At 45.6% G+C, this 17,527-nt stretch overlaps 1 protein-coding gene across 1 annotated transcript; it reads right to left on the reverse strand.

Annotated features, from left to right (window-relative positions):
• Nucleotides 1-7,099: 7,099 nt before the first annotated feature.
• Nucleotides 7,100-17,453, reverse strand: HIF1AN (hypoxia inducible factor 1 subunit alpha inhibitor). The gene is made up of 9 exons (XM_057734030.1): nucleotides 17,339-17,453; nucleotides 15,746-15,964; nucleotides 15,229-15,479; nucleotides 12,451-12,599; nucleotides 9,983-10,128; nucleotides 9,086-9,192; nucleotides 8,600-8,663; nucleotides 8,264-8,374; nucleotides 7,100-7,412 (listed from the first exon to the last, which is right to left on the reverse strand). The coding sequence occupies exons 2-9, from the start codon at nucleotides 15,920-15,922 to the stop codon at nucleotides 7,368-7,370; spliced, it is 1,050 nt and encodes a 349-aa protein (XP_057590013.1). The 5' UTR covers nucleotides 15,923-15,964; nucleotides 17,339-17,453; the 3' UTR covers nucleotides 7,100-7,367.
• Nucleotides 17,454-17,527: the final 74 nt, after the last annotated feature.

Raw genomic sequence — 17,527 nt, forward strand, 5'->3', positions numbered from 1 at the left:
AGACACAGGACCTCTGTCAGAAAGCTAGATGGGAAGAGAAGGCAGGCTTTTGAAAGAGACAAGGCTGGGGCCACTATAAGCCAGTAACAACTCAGCCTCTGCTATGGAACAGTCACCCTGTTGAGCCTTTCTTTACATACCTTATTTCATGTAACCCAGAAAAGGTAGGTAATGTCATCAACATACATATGAAGTTGAGTTTCGGGCAGTTTGTCATTTGCCCAAGGTCACACAGGATGACAGATCTAGAATTCAAAGCCAAATATGCAAAGTCCTCATTCTCAACCACTATACCCCATACTGCACCAAACACTACACGTTCAAGAGGTAATAAAAACTTCGTCCAGAAGTAGCCTGGATTTGGAGATAAGAAGTAGAGCTTCCCTAAAGGGCACGACTGACCTCAATGACCAAGTGAATAAGTTTTAAGCAAACTGAATAAAACACAGCAACATTTTCTGGGGCCAAAGAGAAGGCTTCCAAGGCCCAGAGCGAAAGACATCAAGAAGTGAAGAGGTGATTGAAAAGTGACTACAGAACAGCCTGCAGCCCAGAGATGACTTGGCACCAGTGAGAGAGTGGTCTTCACCTATGGGGCTGGAGAGCAGGGTAAGACACAAGAGAATGTGAATGGCTAGAGGGGAGCTGAACAGGGGCATGGCTCAGTGAGGAGGAGTGGAGTGGCTGGGGGTGGGGGCAGAAGCTAAGAGATCAGTGGGATATCAGTGTGGAAGAGACTGAGAATTCCAGACAACCAGAGTACATCTCAGGCTGAAGTCTAAGTAACTGGTCCAGCATCTCTTCCAAGTAAGAGAGCAGAGTGAAACTCCACAGGGCAAAATGCAGTCTTTTGAGGAGCAGACAGTGAAGGGGTTACAACTGAGCAAGTTCAATTCATCTGCACTCCAGGACAAACCTGGGCTGACAACCAAAATGATTTTCAAAGGTTTCTTTGGCAAACCAAAGGGTTTTCTACTTTTGGGGGTCCTCTGTCTGGCACTTAGCTAGAAGTGATTCCTAAAACTCTTAAACATGGAGGAACAGAGTGTCTGCTTTGGGACTGGAAGAGAAGCCAGGGGTGAAACTTATGCTTCTTACCCCTCCCCATTCCCTGTTTATCTTCCAGATATCAGCTTAGACTACGTGACTTCTTGCAGGAAGCCTACTGGGAACATCTGAGCTTGGCAGGTGCTTCTCCTCTGCTGACCTGTAACAATAACTGCCTGCTTGACGACCCCAATGAACTGAGAACACATGGGTAGAAACCAGCACTGGGCCTGGAACAGAAATGCTCCAGGGGCTCCACAAATGGTAGCTATTAAGATTCTAGTCTTATATTTTTCTGAATTCTCTTCTGAATGCCCCTCTGTCTGAGAATAATCTTAACACACCTATAACTTAAATACATGAAAGGGCATGTAATAAAATTGAACCAAGGGAGCCTGATTTGACTGCTATGGTGTTACATGGTATGACGTTGGCGATAGCTTCTCCAAGTGTAATGGGAACTCACCAAGCTGCCTTCATCCCTGACACAGTGTAAGGAGAGCTCACACCTGACAGCTTCTCATGCTGGCCCTGGGCTGATGTGGAGAGCAGTAAAGTCTGGCTGACCAAGCAGAAGGCATCAGACTTCCCTGTTTCCCTCCCTCTAGGGTGGGTTTAGATACCAAGGCTCTTCTGTCTGTCCCCATCTCAATGTGAGTTTCTCCTGCATAATTTCCTTATTATTCCTTATGCTTTTCTTGAGGGAAGGAAATCACTGAAACCAAGTTTCTGAGTAAGTCATATACAACCACTACCACAGCCATTTATTAAGTGCTTGCCAGGTACTGTGCTAAAGCTTTACAAACATTGTTTTGATCAATCCATCAGCCTTGAGGTAGATATTTTCAACACCCACCTTTCCCTACACACGTATCATTATAGCTGAGGAAATCTGAGGCTCAGAGAGGTCAAGTCAATCAACAAGGTCAAGCCCAGCTGGTAAGTAGCAGAGCTAGAAATCTGAACCAAATCCATTTGACTCCCAAATCCATGCTTTTATACACCATACTAGACTGTTAGGTTGTTTCTCATTGGAAGTTAAAGGACACATGTTCCTTCCCCAGATATCACCTGAAGACTAGATTTTAGGTAGGAAAGAAGGCAAAGCCCAATTTTTTTTTAAACTTCTTTAACCAGCTATTGTACTAAACACCTGGAGGAGTAAAGTGACGGTCTGGGTATATAAGCTGACCACTAGGTCCCTGTCTCCTGCTACGCCAGCTTCCAGGGCCTTTCTCCTCTAAGACCTCCACTCCTGACACATGACTATTCAATGTGCTGTTTCCCTTCCAGCAAACACTGAAACTCAGAAGTCAGCCAAATTTGGTGACTCAGGGCATCACCAAAGACACCTGAGAGAAATTAGGAGACATTCACAAAATACCCACCATCCCTTAATTCTGGGACCCTAAGGCACACAGATGAATGCAGATGGAAACACTAACTTCAGCTCTTCCTTCCAGGCTTGCCAAGCCCAACTCCACTCCTGGAGAGTCTCCTGCTCAATCTCCCCTCACTGGTTCTCCACTGACCATGACTCCCTAGGTTCCCTCCTCTCACCCACCTCTGGAGGCTTCACTAACCACAGGCCCCTGAGCCTCAAGGCTACCAATGTCTGAGGCTTTGTCCCCCAGAAATGCACCAAAAGAGCTCAGCAGGGCTCCGCTGAGGATCCTAAGCCCTATGAGGATGAAACGGAATTGGCTGAAGACTAGCAGAAAGGGCTCCCAGAGTAAGAAAAGCTAAACCAGGATGTAGAGAAGTGACAAAGCAATGGCAAAAGAATGGAGCAGACACAGAATGGACTAACTGTGGGTAAACAAAATAATTGCAGATCAGAAAAGGAAGATGAAGGGATCCTAGAGAAAGTCAATCCAAACACCTACGGCCAGGGAGCTTCTGAGAAAGTGACTGTTTAGGAAAAAGGACCTTGGTGAAGGGGCTGCTGGAGAGACTAGGCAGGGAGAGGGTAAGTAGGAGAAACTGGGGGACTCTGGAAGAGGAAGCTGGAACATCTCTTTAGAGCAGGCAATTTGAGAGGATACCAGAGAAGTGGGCAGGGATTGGGGGCCAAACACTGGAGGTTGTGGAAAAAGGGAAGATGACACGGGCAGAAAGACCAGGGCCTCCGGAAGCCCAAGAGCACTTCTTAGGAGCATCCCAGTATCCACTCTGTTTAGGTAAAACTGGTCACTGAGGGCCACTCTCTGCAGCCCTACCAAACTCTGCATTAGATTTTGAAGGGTAGAAAACCTAGAGGTAGGAAAGTTACCAAGAGGAGAGACACAGCCCTATCCAGGGAAAGTTCACATTCTGAGGAGACAACCACCACCAATGTCCCCAATCCTTGAGGGAGCCTCTGATCTAAGGAACCCATCAACATATAAGCCACAAAACTGAGAAATACATAACAGCTGGTGCAAACACTGTTCATGTTTGAAGAAACAAAGGGATGAAAGATGGGGTGACATGGAGACCTGAGAAGATCCAAGCTGGGACTCTCCACACCTTAACTGTCTGCCTACTAGTTCATCTCATCACCTGCTCACACATCTGGGCAGGGATCTCAGTGCCTTCCACATAACTACAGCTGCAATGATCTGTGAGGTGGGAGGGACAGAAGCAACAGTTGCTGGGAGGCCTAGGATGAAGAGTCCTCCCTGGGGAGCCCAGGGGCTGAAAGGAGCCTGGAGGTTGAGCTTTGCTCTCCACTGATTCCCCTCCTCTCTCAACAGTCTCTAATCTTGACCTCACAGGGTACAGGACACATGGCTTCATAACCTCTGGGTGTTTCATGTGGTTTCCTCTCCAACTTAAGCAGAGGCTCCTGGAGGATAAAAAAAAAAAGCAGGTTTTCTGCACACCCTGCAGGTTGGAATTTAACAAATACCTGTCATAGGTGGGGTATCTGGAGTGCTGATCACAAAAACATTTTCCACAAACAGCAAACACATGTCAAAACCATTCTATTGCTATTCTTTGCCCTACCACTTGCATTTGAGTGTTTGCTGGCTCAGGCCTCTAGATGTCTGTTCCTGTATCCACCTCAGCCTGGGGACTAGGCCCACCTAGCCTTTGTTAAGAAATACCAGCTCAGCCCGTGGTGGGAACAATGAAAGGGTATGCAGCCCAACAGTAGTGGGGTGGCGGGGGGTGGCGCAGAGGGAGGGTCTCACGTTGGGTTGGCCCATTGATAAGGATCCTTCCCCTCTGTCTCCTAACAGATTCAGATTAATGATCGCTCATTCCTAATTGTCAAATTTTTTTCCTTCATCCTGTGTCTAATCACCAGTGACAGAAACCATTACGCAAATGAGAGCAGACGACTTCCCCCAACTGTTCGCGTTGGTAAAAACCTTGTAATTTAGAGCTCTGATTTGTAGGGGAAGCTGGTCTCCCCCAGGCATCCTGGGCATCTGCTCAACTGATGCCCAGAACAGCCCCTCCTCCATCCCCCAAACTCCAACCCCCCAACAAATATTTGACTTCACAAAGAGTTGTTTCCTTTGTACCTGCTGGTGTAAAAATAGGAGCTTGCAACATGGCTGACCCCCATACAGGCCCAAACCCCCATCTTCCCTTCATGTGTCTGACCTCACACTGCCAGGTAGGTAGGAGTAAGCAACAGAGCAGAAATCTTCTACTCTGCTACAAGCAGAATTTGAGCCTGAACAGTCCTAACCTACGTATGTGAAGGGAAGAGCCTCAGTCTCTTCACTGGGGGAAACGGAGGCAGCAGAACATGAATCAAAGTTCTTAGTGAATATCTAGATCTAGATTTTCAATCCTACAGATGCAGAAGCATGCTGGGAGAAGTTATGGGACCAATTCAAGGACACACAAATAACCAACGGGGTTTAGATTTCAGTTTCCCCGAAACTCCTTCCAGACTCTTAATTCATAATATGGCTTCCTGGCAGTTTTCCCAAGAAGTCTTTAGCTGGAGTCCAGAAGAGCTTTCACCCTGAGCTGTATCTTCTGTATCCTTTTAGGCTAAGTCTGGCTGTACTAGACACTGCCTGTAGTCCAAAGGAGGTACGGTAGGAGAATCAACATAGTTTGGTGGAAAAGAGCAGCAGGGGGTTTGCAGCCGAACAGTAATAGGTTTGAATCCTGACTGCCACTAATCACTTATTCTTGAGCTGTAAAATGAGAATACCTACCTTACAGGATAGTAAGGAACAAAGATAAAAGCACTAGGCACATATCAGGTGTCTAATAATCAGGGGTCACTATTATATTACCCAAGGATCAGGACCCAACCTGTGAAGGTCCCTCCCCCTTGGTCAGATCTGGCTCGGCACAGCACCCAGAGAGGAGCAGCTGAGAGGACCATGCCTCCCTGCCGCACATCACCCACATCTTTGAGGAATGAGCCAGGAATGCAGCAGACCTGCTAAGGAGAACAAAAATAATGTGCTATATTTCAAAGTGTGATTGTGGTCAACTTATCCTCCATTTGCCTTGTTTGCTTTGCTGCATTCATCTTTCCCAAAAGAGATGGAGGGATGGAGATCACTGCAATCACATTTTTCAGCATTGGCTATATTTGAAAGAACTACACTTGAGAAGGTACCGTGTTTGAACATCCACACTGCATCAGAGAACCCCAGGATGGGGTACTAAAAATAAACACCCTTCCCCAAAACACACACAGGTGTGCTCATGCACACACGCATGCATCCTCTCAGTCCATCAGTGCACTGTAACTGTAAACTGAGCTCTGGGGGTGAGAGCCACAGCTCAGACACTGGAAGTAAACCTTTGGCAAAAAAAAAAAAGAAAAAAGGGAAAAAAATGAACCCAGAGACTTCCAACTCCTTTTTCCTTCCAGAGAGAAGGGGAATGGAGATGGGAGGTGAGAAGACGCAGGGCCACCACACTGCCCAATCCAAGGGTCCCCACTTCCACTATATAGGTGTGAATGATGGCCCTTCAAGTTGTGCAGTGCCCAGCTGCCCAGCTGTTAAGCTGCAGCCCTGAGAGGGGTTCCCATGAGTAGCTATGAACAGAAAAGGAAATTCCACTCCATCATCCACCAGTTGCCCTGACTTGTGAGGGTGTTTGTGGAACATTACAGTGGGGTCTGGCGGAGGCACTGGCTTTAAGATGCAAGGCTACATTTTTGCCCTTGCCATGAGGTGGATGACAGGTGGTGAATTAGCTGCCTAGGCTTGACCCCATTTTGTCTACTGAGCCAGGAAGCTCTGCAGACGTAGAGGATGTGGCCTAGACAGGGAGGATCATAGGACCTGTAGGCTCTAGCCAGTCAGCCTCAGGTAGGTTGCAATGAGGCCTGACCCACATCCAATGACTAAAAATGTGTTTAAAAGCTTTAGACCAGGTCAGGCAGTACTGCCTTGGGGTTCCCGCTGTAGGTCCCACTGGACAAGGTTAAGCAGTAGAAACTTGGTAAGCAGAGAGGCAGGATAGTGTGGACACACATGCATGCACACAGGCACACACATCCACACGGAGGCTTGCACCCCTAGAATCTAGAGAAACCACAGCTAGGAGGACTCTCCTGGCACCCAGGACAGAGAGCAAGAGCTGGTGCTGAAAAAGAGAAGCTATATGTGTCTGTAATTTGGAAGTTTTGCACAATCCTTGGTTCCTGTGTCCCAAGGCTCTTTTCTGTGTATGGCTTGAGCTTGAAGGTCCAAGTTGGAACCCTGTCTAATTCACTCTCCTAGGAAGCTATTTAGGCTCTCAAAGGCAAGCCTCCCGGCTCTCCCTCTCCCTATTAGAGTCCCAGTAATCACTCCCACTAGCCTAGAGCCTCACTCCGTGAAAACTAGGAGGGGGCAGACTGACCTCATGGTTAGAAGAGCTGTGGCCCTGTAGCCCAGATGCAGGAGGCGTCCAAGAGCATCTCCTCTTTCTCAGGCTGAGGCACTGAGGTTGCAGGAGACAGAGCTGAGAGCCAGAACCGGCATCCTGACCCAGAAGGAGGGAGCAAGGACCAAATACATACACGCGTGTGCGGGCACACACACGCACACACATCCCGAGATTGACAGACTAACACACAGACATGATGACAACCAGAAGCTGGGGACTCCACACACTGAATACAGGACTTTAGGGGGCAGAGAGGGAAGGTGCTGGGGCACAGAGGCAAGGGTAAGAAGTCCCTCCGAATGGGAGTGGAGTGCCAACCACCCTGCCTTGCCCCGAACACCTGCCTCCAGGGCCATGGCAAGAGTCCAGTCCATTAAGTGCAGCGTGCAATACTAGCGCTTGGAGTCTCCTGTCCTCATCAATGAAGCGGTGTGGACGGGCTAGCAGTCACCTGGCAGGAGGCCTCGACTCCTGGCAGGCTAGTTGTATCGGCCCTTGATCATTGTGTTCAACAAGGGCCCCACCTGTGAAAAGACATGAGGAGCCAGTCAGAACTGCCTGTCCCCTAGCCCCAGAGCCGGACGGAGTGTGTCTGGGGACATCAATGTCCAGCCAAGGGCAAGGACAAGGCTTTCATTCAATCTTGTAAACCCTCTAACCAACTCTCTTCCTGGATGTCCACCCAGTATTCTAGGGCATAGCCCTCTCCTCTGGGTCCATCTTATATTACCTTCCCTCTCACAATACCCTATATCTGTAAGCAACACCAAATTGGCAAACAGAAGGTCAGAGGAGCTAATAATCCCCAGACACCCCAGAGTGTTTATCTGCATGTTTTGTAAATGTGCCTCAAGAATCTTAAATGCCTCCATATTCTGAAAAGATCACTTGCAATTGGGGCTGGTGCAATCTCCCAAGCCCACAGGTGCTCTGGATGCTGAGGCTATCCACAGGACAGAGGGAAGTGCATTACAAACACAAACCTCCCCCATTTACCCAATGGGCCACTGGCACACCTGCATGGGAAGCAGGTCTCAACATTACCTAGAGCAGACTTGGCACAGCTGGAAGCATGTGAGGAGATGCTTTACTGCTCGCTTCCCGTTCCAGAGGAATCCCCTCAGGGGCCCCAGCTGGCACACAAGCCCCATGGGGAACATTACTACTAGTATGGAACAGATTATAACTGATCTGCCAGTCAAGCCCAGCTCTCACCAGAAAACAAGGATTTTCTGAACATACCCATCACCTCTATGAAGAGACAGGACAATGATACTGAAACAGAAGAGCTATAGAATTATGACACCAATCCGGACTTTCCCTGTTCACTCTGCCCACTGAGTCACAGGAGTGCCACCTTGGGGCAGCCACATACCTCTTGTGGGTTCCCCAAGGCCTCTCCAAGCATCTTCTCAATGTTTCTCATTATGGCCACTTTCTGATGGGCTTTGAGAGGATATTCAATTCTCTTAGGGGTGGGGGCCCCCTGCAAAGGAAGCAGCAGCTCAGGAAAAGTCTTTAGTAGGCTTCAGTGTCACCCATTGTTCTTGGCACCATCCTCCCTTAAGAAACCCAGTTCAACCCCACCCTATTCATCTCCCCAAAGACCTGGGAATCATTTCCAGAGATAGCCAACCTCCCCATCCTGCCCCCAAATAATGTATTACACCTACCTCACCCCACTCCCATCTAGGAAAAAAGCCATATTCACCTTATACCAGAAGTTCACAGTGATGGTAATCCCCCCATTTAGTAATGACTCTATGTGATGCCACCTGCAAGAAAATAAACAGGCTCCTGTTTGCCACCACTACTTTTCAGAGGGAGGGATCCTCTAAAATTAGGTAAAGTCCAGCTAAGAAATATAATGAAGACAGTATCTTCAAGCTCAGTCTATCAAACACACCCTGGGGCTAGAGGCAGTAGTGTTCGGTCTTCAAATACCAAAGAGTCAAGAACAGTTTCTCTAGTCTCAAGCCTCTGGGACCTCTTTGGACTTGAGGAACTGTCACCTTGTCTAGAAACAGTATTGTCATTTCCCCCTGTTCAGTATGCTCACCACCTAGATATGCCAACCTTCCTGTATATCACATAAGTCCAATCCTGCCGCAACTCAAAAGAAGAGACATGGATAAGGCTTTCCAGGGAATGGGGAAGAAAGCTCTCCAGAAGCCCCCAGTCCTAGCCCCATCCTCACCAGTACATTGGGATGTAAAGAACATCACCAGGGCCAACCACTGTTTCGTAACCAACCACGTTCTGGAAATTGGGGAACCTCTCGTAGTCAGGATTGTCAAAGTCCACCTGAGAGGTTCAAGAGAAAAAAAAAATCAGTCAATCACCAAATTTTATCAGTTACTTTGGTAGTCAAGAAAGATGCCTTAAAAAAGTCTGGATATATAGAATTTATATCCAGTAGAAGACACAATGCACATTAAACATACACAAACTCTAAGAATGATGTAAGAAGACAGGCACTGCTGAATGTTAAATGATAAAGAATACTAGGCCTCAGTGTTCCTGAGGTCAGAAGCCAATCATCACAGTTTATAGGTCAGAAAACCTACTCATGGCCTGCAGATCTGAGGAATTAGAACTAATCCTTCACCCAAACCTTCAGAAACTTTTTTCCAAACACATTTTCCAACCAGCAAAGATTTCTACACGAGGTAGCTAAGCAGCTTTCTCCTTAAGAAAGGAGAGGAGCTCTCTGGTTGGCCACAAAGTCAACCACATACCTCACTGAGATCCAGAAAATACATTAAGTGACATATCTCACTTCGATTCACCCTTCTCTTTATCAAAAAAAAGTAGCATCCATGACAAAAGTAAACAATTATTAAACCCAATGGAGACATACACATTTTGTTCATGAACTTATAATCCAACCAAAAAGAATAACCAGAGTCCACCAGCATCAGTGATGGGGTCTCCCCTACATATCTGGGGACCACCACAGGGGCCTGGAATATGTAAGCTACATTGTGAAACTGAGTTGGTCCAAACCTGGCATACCACCACAGAGAAGGGGAAAGACATGCCAGCCTTGGATCTCAAAGGAGTTCTACACCCTCCTCAGACCACACAAGCTCACCTGGCTCTGTCTGTCACATGGATGATGAACAGGATATGGATAGAGGCACTCAAATTGATCCGGAGGGAACAAAATGCATCGCTTGTAGCCTTTTATCTGAGCAAAGAAGTTCTGCTGCTCATCATAGTGAGCAGGTGTCACATTTCCTGTAGGAAGAAAGACATTTTTTTACTCAGAGCAGTAGCTCTACTGCACAGGATGCAACACAGGCCCCAATGCTGGAGAGAAACCCAATCTGCCCTCTCAGCAAAGGGTTCTAAATCAAAATTTCAGGCAAAATCAGGGTGACTGTAATTACAACTCTCAGCCAATTAGGTGTTACAATTTTAATGGGTGATAAGTCTAATAGCAAACATCACTGGCTAAGGGTTCACCATCCATTAGCAAAGTAGACTTTCTTAAATGATGGCTGCTGCCCTTACTGGAAGCAATTGCACGTCAAAATGATACAAGTTTGGCAAAATAATACATTCTGTACAGGTATACCTTGCTTTTCAAAAGTTTGCTTTACGCCACTTTACTTTTACAAAAGACCTACATTTGTACCTGTTTTTGCTAAACCAAAAGAAATCCAAAGAGAATTTTCATTTTTACTAAAAAAAAAAACAAAAAAACAAAAAGCAATCATTCAGTGTTTGTTTTACAGTGAGCCATTATAGAGGCAACAAGCATGAGCAGTGAGAGTGGCACTGCCAATCTCCTCCACTGGAAACCACACTCAGCATCTCAGCATCCAGTCAGCACCTCAGTGTCAAGCCACCACAGCTCTAAACTGTGTCTGTGAGCATCTGTGCTTTATCTCAATTTACTGTGTGCATCCATTAGCAAGATGTGTCCTAAGGTAACTGCTTCTTTGTTTTACATCATCTCGGCTTATGGAAGGTTTCACAGGAATAGTCTGCTTTTAGACAGCTGAGGGGAACATGTGCTTGTACTCTTCTTGACTATGGCACAAATTCAAGGGCAGCAAAACGATAGTTAAAAACAACTGAAATGACTGGTATCAGCAATGCATGCATGATCTTCTCTGATGGAGTTAAGCATTTTAAGTTGTACGAATATGTACTTGCTTTGGAGCTCAAAGATTCTGAACCTTTGCTCCCACTTCAGCACACCTGTGGGATTGCAACACTTCTTTAGATCAACACTGGAGCTGTTGATTCTCATTAGGGGGAAGCATATCAGATTCCTGAAGAGTACTGTACACTGTGAATAAGACAAATCATTTAAAATACCACCCTGAGTTAGTTCTGCCCTAGTGTATGTATGCTCCATCTGCTCTTTATAACTGGGGCCGCGTCTGATGTTTATCCTTTGCACAGTCCTTGAGAGATCAAGGGCCCTCTGCAGGGAATGGAGTTTAGAAAACATTCGCCTGGGTGGGTCAAGACAGCAGCTTTCCTAGTGCAGAGAGTCCATGTGCATCCGCAAAGGAGACTTGCTCTCTCATCTCTACCTGAGGGATCCGTTTCCCTGCCCACTACCACAGGATCGAAAGGCAATATAAAAATTCAGAGTCAAGTAAACAAGAACTGGCTCCTGGCAGGTCAACCAAGAGCTGGTTTCAAAGGGACAGGTTAAGAGTCAATTCATAAGCTGTACTGCTGGAAACTTTTATTAATACTGGCAGCAAAGGATCCAAATCTGAAGAAAGGACAATCAAAGGAGAAGAGACTTCAGAGCCTAGTGGTGAATGACAATGAGTAATTACTGTGCTTCCTTGTTCAACCCAATTTATTCACCATTTACCAAGTACCTACCATAGACCTGGCACTGAGCAAGTGACAGAAATAAAGATAAGAATGATACAATGACCCTGGCTGGTAAGTAGCTCTCTTTCTCCTGATGGGAGTTTAAAGGCTTCTCTTTTTATTCAAAAAAAAAAAAAAGTATTCACATATTTGCTTATGTATGTGTAAAATCCTCTAGCAGGATACACAAGCAACTAACGCACGGTGCCAAAAGGGAGGGAAGGAAATTGGGAGGCTGGGAAATAGGAGTGGAAGAGAGATTTATCACTATATACCTATTTATACCTTTTGAATTTAACCCCATAAATGTATTATCTGTTCAAAAGGTAAGGAAAATCTACATTGGAAAAATGTTTCCCCCTTCTATTGGGATAAAAATCTTCTGAATATAGACAAATCCAGTAGAAAATAGCAGAACTTTAGAGATCCCTAACATCTGAATATATGCACTCACACAGAAGCTGAGAAAAGGAATAGGGAACTTTCTTTTTAGAGTGCCTGAAACTAGTTTAAAGACGTAACATAATCTCATTAATCTTCATAATTACAAGGTATTAATTACAAGGTATTGCTGTGTTTGTTTTACAAATCAGGAGACTGAGGCTTAAGAAAGTTACGTGATTTGTTCAAAGTCATGGAGCAAATAAGTGGTGGGGAAAGGATTAGAAATCACTTCACATGACCCCAAGCCATGCTGCTTTCGGAAAGATTTCTTACCTTCCATGCCAATAAGCAGCAGGTTAGAGGTCAGCTGCCCCCAGCCACGCTTTCCCTGTTGCTTATTAATCCAGTTCCAGTTAAAACCCAAGAAGTCCATGACAATCTTCCTGCCCACAGTGTCATTGAGTGTTTGCTGCAGATACAACCTATGTTCCCCAAGAAGAAAATCCCATTAATGCATGTGTACACTGTCCCTGACATGGCCTCCCACACCTGGAAATCCAAACCCAAGCCCACACCAACATCTCCCACAATGAATAGCTGCAGTCATGGGACGCTCACAGAACTGAATCCTTACCTATCCTTCTTTGAGCTCTGTTTAACACCAAATTTCATATTTTAAAGAAATGATTCTTAACTTTTTCTGGGTCACAGTATGAATCCTTTAAGAATCCAAGGGAAAAAAAAAAAATCCAAACGAAGTTCCCCATAAAAAAGCACATACAGTTTGAACTTTCATATAATTTCATAGATTCCTCGAAGCCTACCCAAAGACCCTAGAATGATGACAGCCTTCTTCCAGAAACTCTCAGGGCCCGAGACATCCCTTTTGGCCGTTAGTGGCTATTTTGGCAGACTGTATTACTGTTCACCAAGAGCTAGTCCCTCCCTGTGAGAGAGTTATTCTTGTGCACCTCCTTGAAGCAAGGCTTGCTTATTTAACTCGCTTTGGCCAATGAGATGTCCACAGAATTGACTTGTGCTACTTCCAAACTATAATTTTAAGAATCAGTACACACTACCACAACATCACTTTCCCTCTGCCACAGTGATTGCAAAGTTTCAGATAGCAATTGTTGCAACAATCTGGATCCCAGAGTAGAAAAGATAATCTAAGAGTAGAGTCTCCAGGTGACCTGAGATGGACATGTAGCATGAGTGAAAAATAAACCTTTGTTGCTTCAAGTCGCTGAGCCCTGGACTGAAGCCTAGTTTATCTTAACTGATTCAGCCACCTATCTGTAGCAGCCATCTACAGCTGAACAAAGATACCTCACTAAGCTTTCTACTGACCCAGGGCCACTAACATGCCTAAAGAAGATAAGAAGTTACTTAATAGATATGAAAAGCCAAACACACTTGATCAAGCCCCAAAAGAAACTATTCAGGGGGCAAACATGAAAAGAAGTAATGGTCCTAAGAGCATTACTTCAAAAGCTCAAAGGTATCTTAATGCCTGGAATCATGATGTTTAAGGCAACATTAATTAAAAATCTTGGTAAGTTGGAAATAGCTACCTGTTTGGCGATATGGAACCCTCAAAACTCGAATGCAACCTTGGAATGCTCCCCAGAGATTATGATGTACATGTGTTCATACAAGTATTTCTCAACTCTGACAGTCAGGAACGCTCCCCAAATAGGAATCTAAACAATTCCTGTGAAACCTTAACAGTAAATGCTCAAAATAGCTCAAAGAGGATCCTAATGCCCTTTACCCCAGAATCATAACAACCTATACAATTATACAATGGAGTTGGTTGGTGCTCAAGTCAGCTGGTAGGACAAAACTTGCAAACAGTAAAAAAAATTTTCCTTAAGTCACCAATAAAGTACAGACTACGCTCAAAACTCATACTTAGGCAAAATACTCTAGCTATGGGAAGCAAGAAACAAAGTGGTTGAGGAACCAGAGGACTCATGTGTCTTATTTCATGCTCATTCCAGTGCATACATTCATACAATAGATTTACACTCCACCAACATCATTTAAATTAATCTCTCTTCTCAACGTTGGGTGTATGTATGTGTGCACATGTGCACCGTGGTAAATTTGAGGACATTAATGTATGCAATGATTCAAGTGAACCATCTCTATAAGACATAAAGAACAAATAAACCATAGTTCAGATTCTGGAAACTCTTTCAGTCAAAGTTCCATCATTATGACAACAGCTAAGAGTCAGGAAGCCAAAAAAAAATAAAAAAGGATGTTTCAAATCTTTTCACTCTGCCACATACTGCTAACAGAGTCAGGAAAAGAACTGAGGCAATAGCTTGAAGAAAAGCCCAGGGTTAGGCACCAAATGTGAAATGGAGATAGTCATTCACCATCAAGTACTCAGTGACAGTAATTCCCCAGAGGCAATGTTATAGCATGGGACTGAGTGCTGTCTGGGACCTACACAAGAGGCAGCCCTCATAAAAAGAGATAAAGGTAAAGAAAAAGAGTCACTCCTGTGTGTGTGTGTGTGTGTGTGTGTGTCTTGTGTTTGCTATCATCAATACAACGCAGAACATCAATATTCTCCCCAACCTCACTTATCCAACTTTTCAGCCTGCACTGCCCCTATTCAAATATTTTAGGACAAAGACTGCAAACCTGTAATCTCAGGAAATCCACTGACAGACATTTTAAAGCGGCCTCTTGCAGCATTTTTAAAAATTTCAATTAGTTGCCCACATTTAAAAGTCAAAAAGATTTTAAAAATCCTGATTTCTGTCTTCTCTTGAAAAAAATCAGACTATCTGGCAACCCTGGGACTGCTCTCGGAAATGGAAACAAGAGTCAAGTAATGACTTCTCACTGTGAACAGGGCATACGCCTTCCGCTTCATCACAGCTTTCACCCAAACAACTACACTCATTTCATTCACCTACCTGACTCTGCTAGACAAGTGTGAGTCTCACTTTATGAAGACAACAAACTAGAGAATCACAGTTCAAGTCTAGTCATTCCATCATCCCTCAAACTAGAAAACTCATCCTCAAACAAGTACAGGAAAGGAAAATGGATGCCCTACATCCAATGGAAAACCAAGATCTGGGAATTTACCTCTCTTCACCTCCTCGCTGCTGTATATCCTGCAGCTTCTCAACAAACTCATGAAATTTCATTTCTTCCCTGTTGGATCTCGGCTTAAAGTTCTGGAAATTAGCCATCTTTTTCTCATCATAGTACAAGAACTTGTGGGTGCTGGCACTGTACACAGAGAAATCTCCGTTGCCAATATTTTCTTGCAGGTATTCAAGGTCCCATTTTAGGGCAGGATACACAAGATTTGTGTCGGTCAGCACCACAGGCTCCTAAGTGGAAAAAAACAAATGAAGTCGTCCGAAGGAGAGAGTGAGCTCTTGTCCCAAGATTCCAACTACCTCCCAACTTCAAAACAACTTCTGTCGACCAGCACGAACCCCGCAAGTCCCATTTACCCTCGCTTCCCTCTCCTTCTCCCCCTAGGCTCTAGTCCACAGCCCGGCCAGTCCCTCCCTTCTAGCGCCACTCGCCTTTGACCTCTCCTCCCAACCTAGTCCCTTCCCCCTCCCGCTTCAGACGCGGCCCCGCCCCCTACCTCATTCTCGATAAGCTCCTCCGCCCGCGGGTCGCTCTGACTCAGACGCGGGATAGGCCGGGTCGGGAAGGTATAACTACGCAGTTGGGACTCATCCCAGGCGGGGCTGGGGGTTTCAGCCTCTCCCCGGGGTTCTCCAGAGCCCGAGGCCGCGGCCTCCGCCGCAGTAGCCGACATCTCCGCCGCTAGGGACGGCCCCACCGGAAGCGGAAGCGCCGCCTATTCCAGAGAAAACACAACGGAAACCATAGAGATAGGCTGCGAGAGAGAGCGGTCCAGAGACACTAAGAACGCGGGGCCGACCCCTGAGCGAGCGCCTCCTAACGGTAACCTATAGCTCTCCACCGTACGCTCCGCCCGCGAAGACTGGGGGACCAGGCGTTAGTTCCAACTGAATAGGGGTGATCAGCGGGTTAATCAATTCACAAAATATTACTGCTGCCCCAGCGTGCCGAGGCCTACACAACAGGCAAAGAAGGAGGCGAGTTTAGTGCGGTATTTAATTTTACACTGATGGTTGGAGAGAGACGCAAACTTGACCCACCTAGGGAAGTCAGAAGGAAAATAAACTGTCCAGTAGATAGATTTTGGGTAAAGGTTGCTCCTAAGGCCTCAGCAAAAGATATATGGCAACTTGAATTCTTTAGAAATCAAAGACGGTTATCTTTTGCTTGGAACCATTTGATTTTCCTGCCTGTGTCACCATCTCACCTACTTAAAGGCATTTTTGTCTTAGACCAATTCTGTTTCTCGACCGATTTAAATCAGGGTTTGCTATTGGTTGAATGCAGATGTCGTCCAACTATTCTGAACACCAATTAAATGCTCATTTACAAGAGGGCAAGTTGCTGTAAAGTAGTTCTCCCCCATATTCATATACTGAATAGTATATATCAGTTTTTATTGCTCTGATATAAATTTGGGAATGTCTATAATAATGGAGTCTACTTCGAAACAGTGATCACCCTAAATATGCGCATATTTGTACTGTAAATTATGCAAATCATACTTGTGTAAATAAAATGAAAACATATTCATATGCGAACAATAATGCCTCCCCCCGCCCCCCTTCTTCTTGTTAGGTTAGTGTTCGCTAATAGTGGTTCGGCTTGAAATGTATCCAAGTCCTAGCAAATCTGAGCGAATTCTAGCAAATCTGAGGCGGGTTCAGATGATAGGATTGGTTTTACATTTGTTGGGATGAGGTGACTGGGACATTCGGATGTAAACACGAAACTGAAACTGAAGAACCAGTTCAGGGGAATTCCCTGGTCTTCGAGCGGTCGGGATTCCGTGCTTTCACTGAGGAGGGCGCGGGTTCAATCCCTGGTCGAGGAATTGGGATCCCACAAGCCGCGCGGCAAAAACAAAACAAAACAAAACAAGAATCAGTTCGGGGCCGATTTGTGTGTTGCACCGTGCGTCTAACTAAAGGAGATAACTAAGTTGAAAAACAGAACAAGAACAGACAAGACCAAGGGCTGAATTCGAAGCATCATCACATTTGGGGATGGAAGGAGGAAATGCCAGAGCAGGAGAGAAAAAACGCAAGCAGTCATTAAAGAGATTAAGACAGGCTCATTTTGCTTGTACCGGTCCTGGGGGAGATGGGTCAGCTGTCCACCTGAGATGCTCAGGTTCTGAGTCCCAATTATCCTTGGATGCGTCTAAGTCAGCTGAGGGAGAAAAGGGACACAACAATCTGAAACCTCAAAGCAGTGACGGGCTTGGTTTTCTCTCCTTCCCGCTTTCCCTCTCTGCCTCTATGCATCGGCTCATCTT

The sequence above is a fragment of the Hippopotamus amphibius genome, chromosome 5 (genome assembly GCF_030028045.1).
Source record: "Hippopotamus amphibius kiboko isolate mHipAmp2 chromosome 5, mHipAmp2.hap2, whole genome shotgun sequence".
Taxonomy (NCBI): domain Eukaryota; kingdom Metazoa; phylum Chordata; class Mammalia; order Artiodactyla; family Hippopotamidae; genus Hippopotamus; species Hippopotamus amphibius.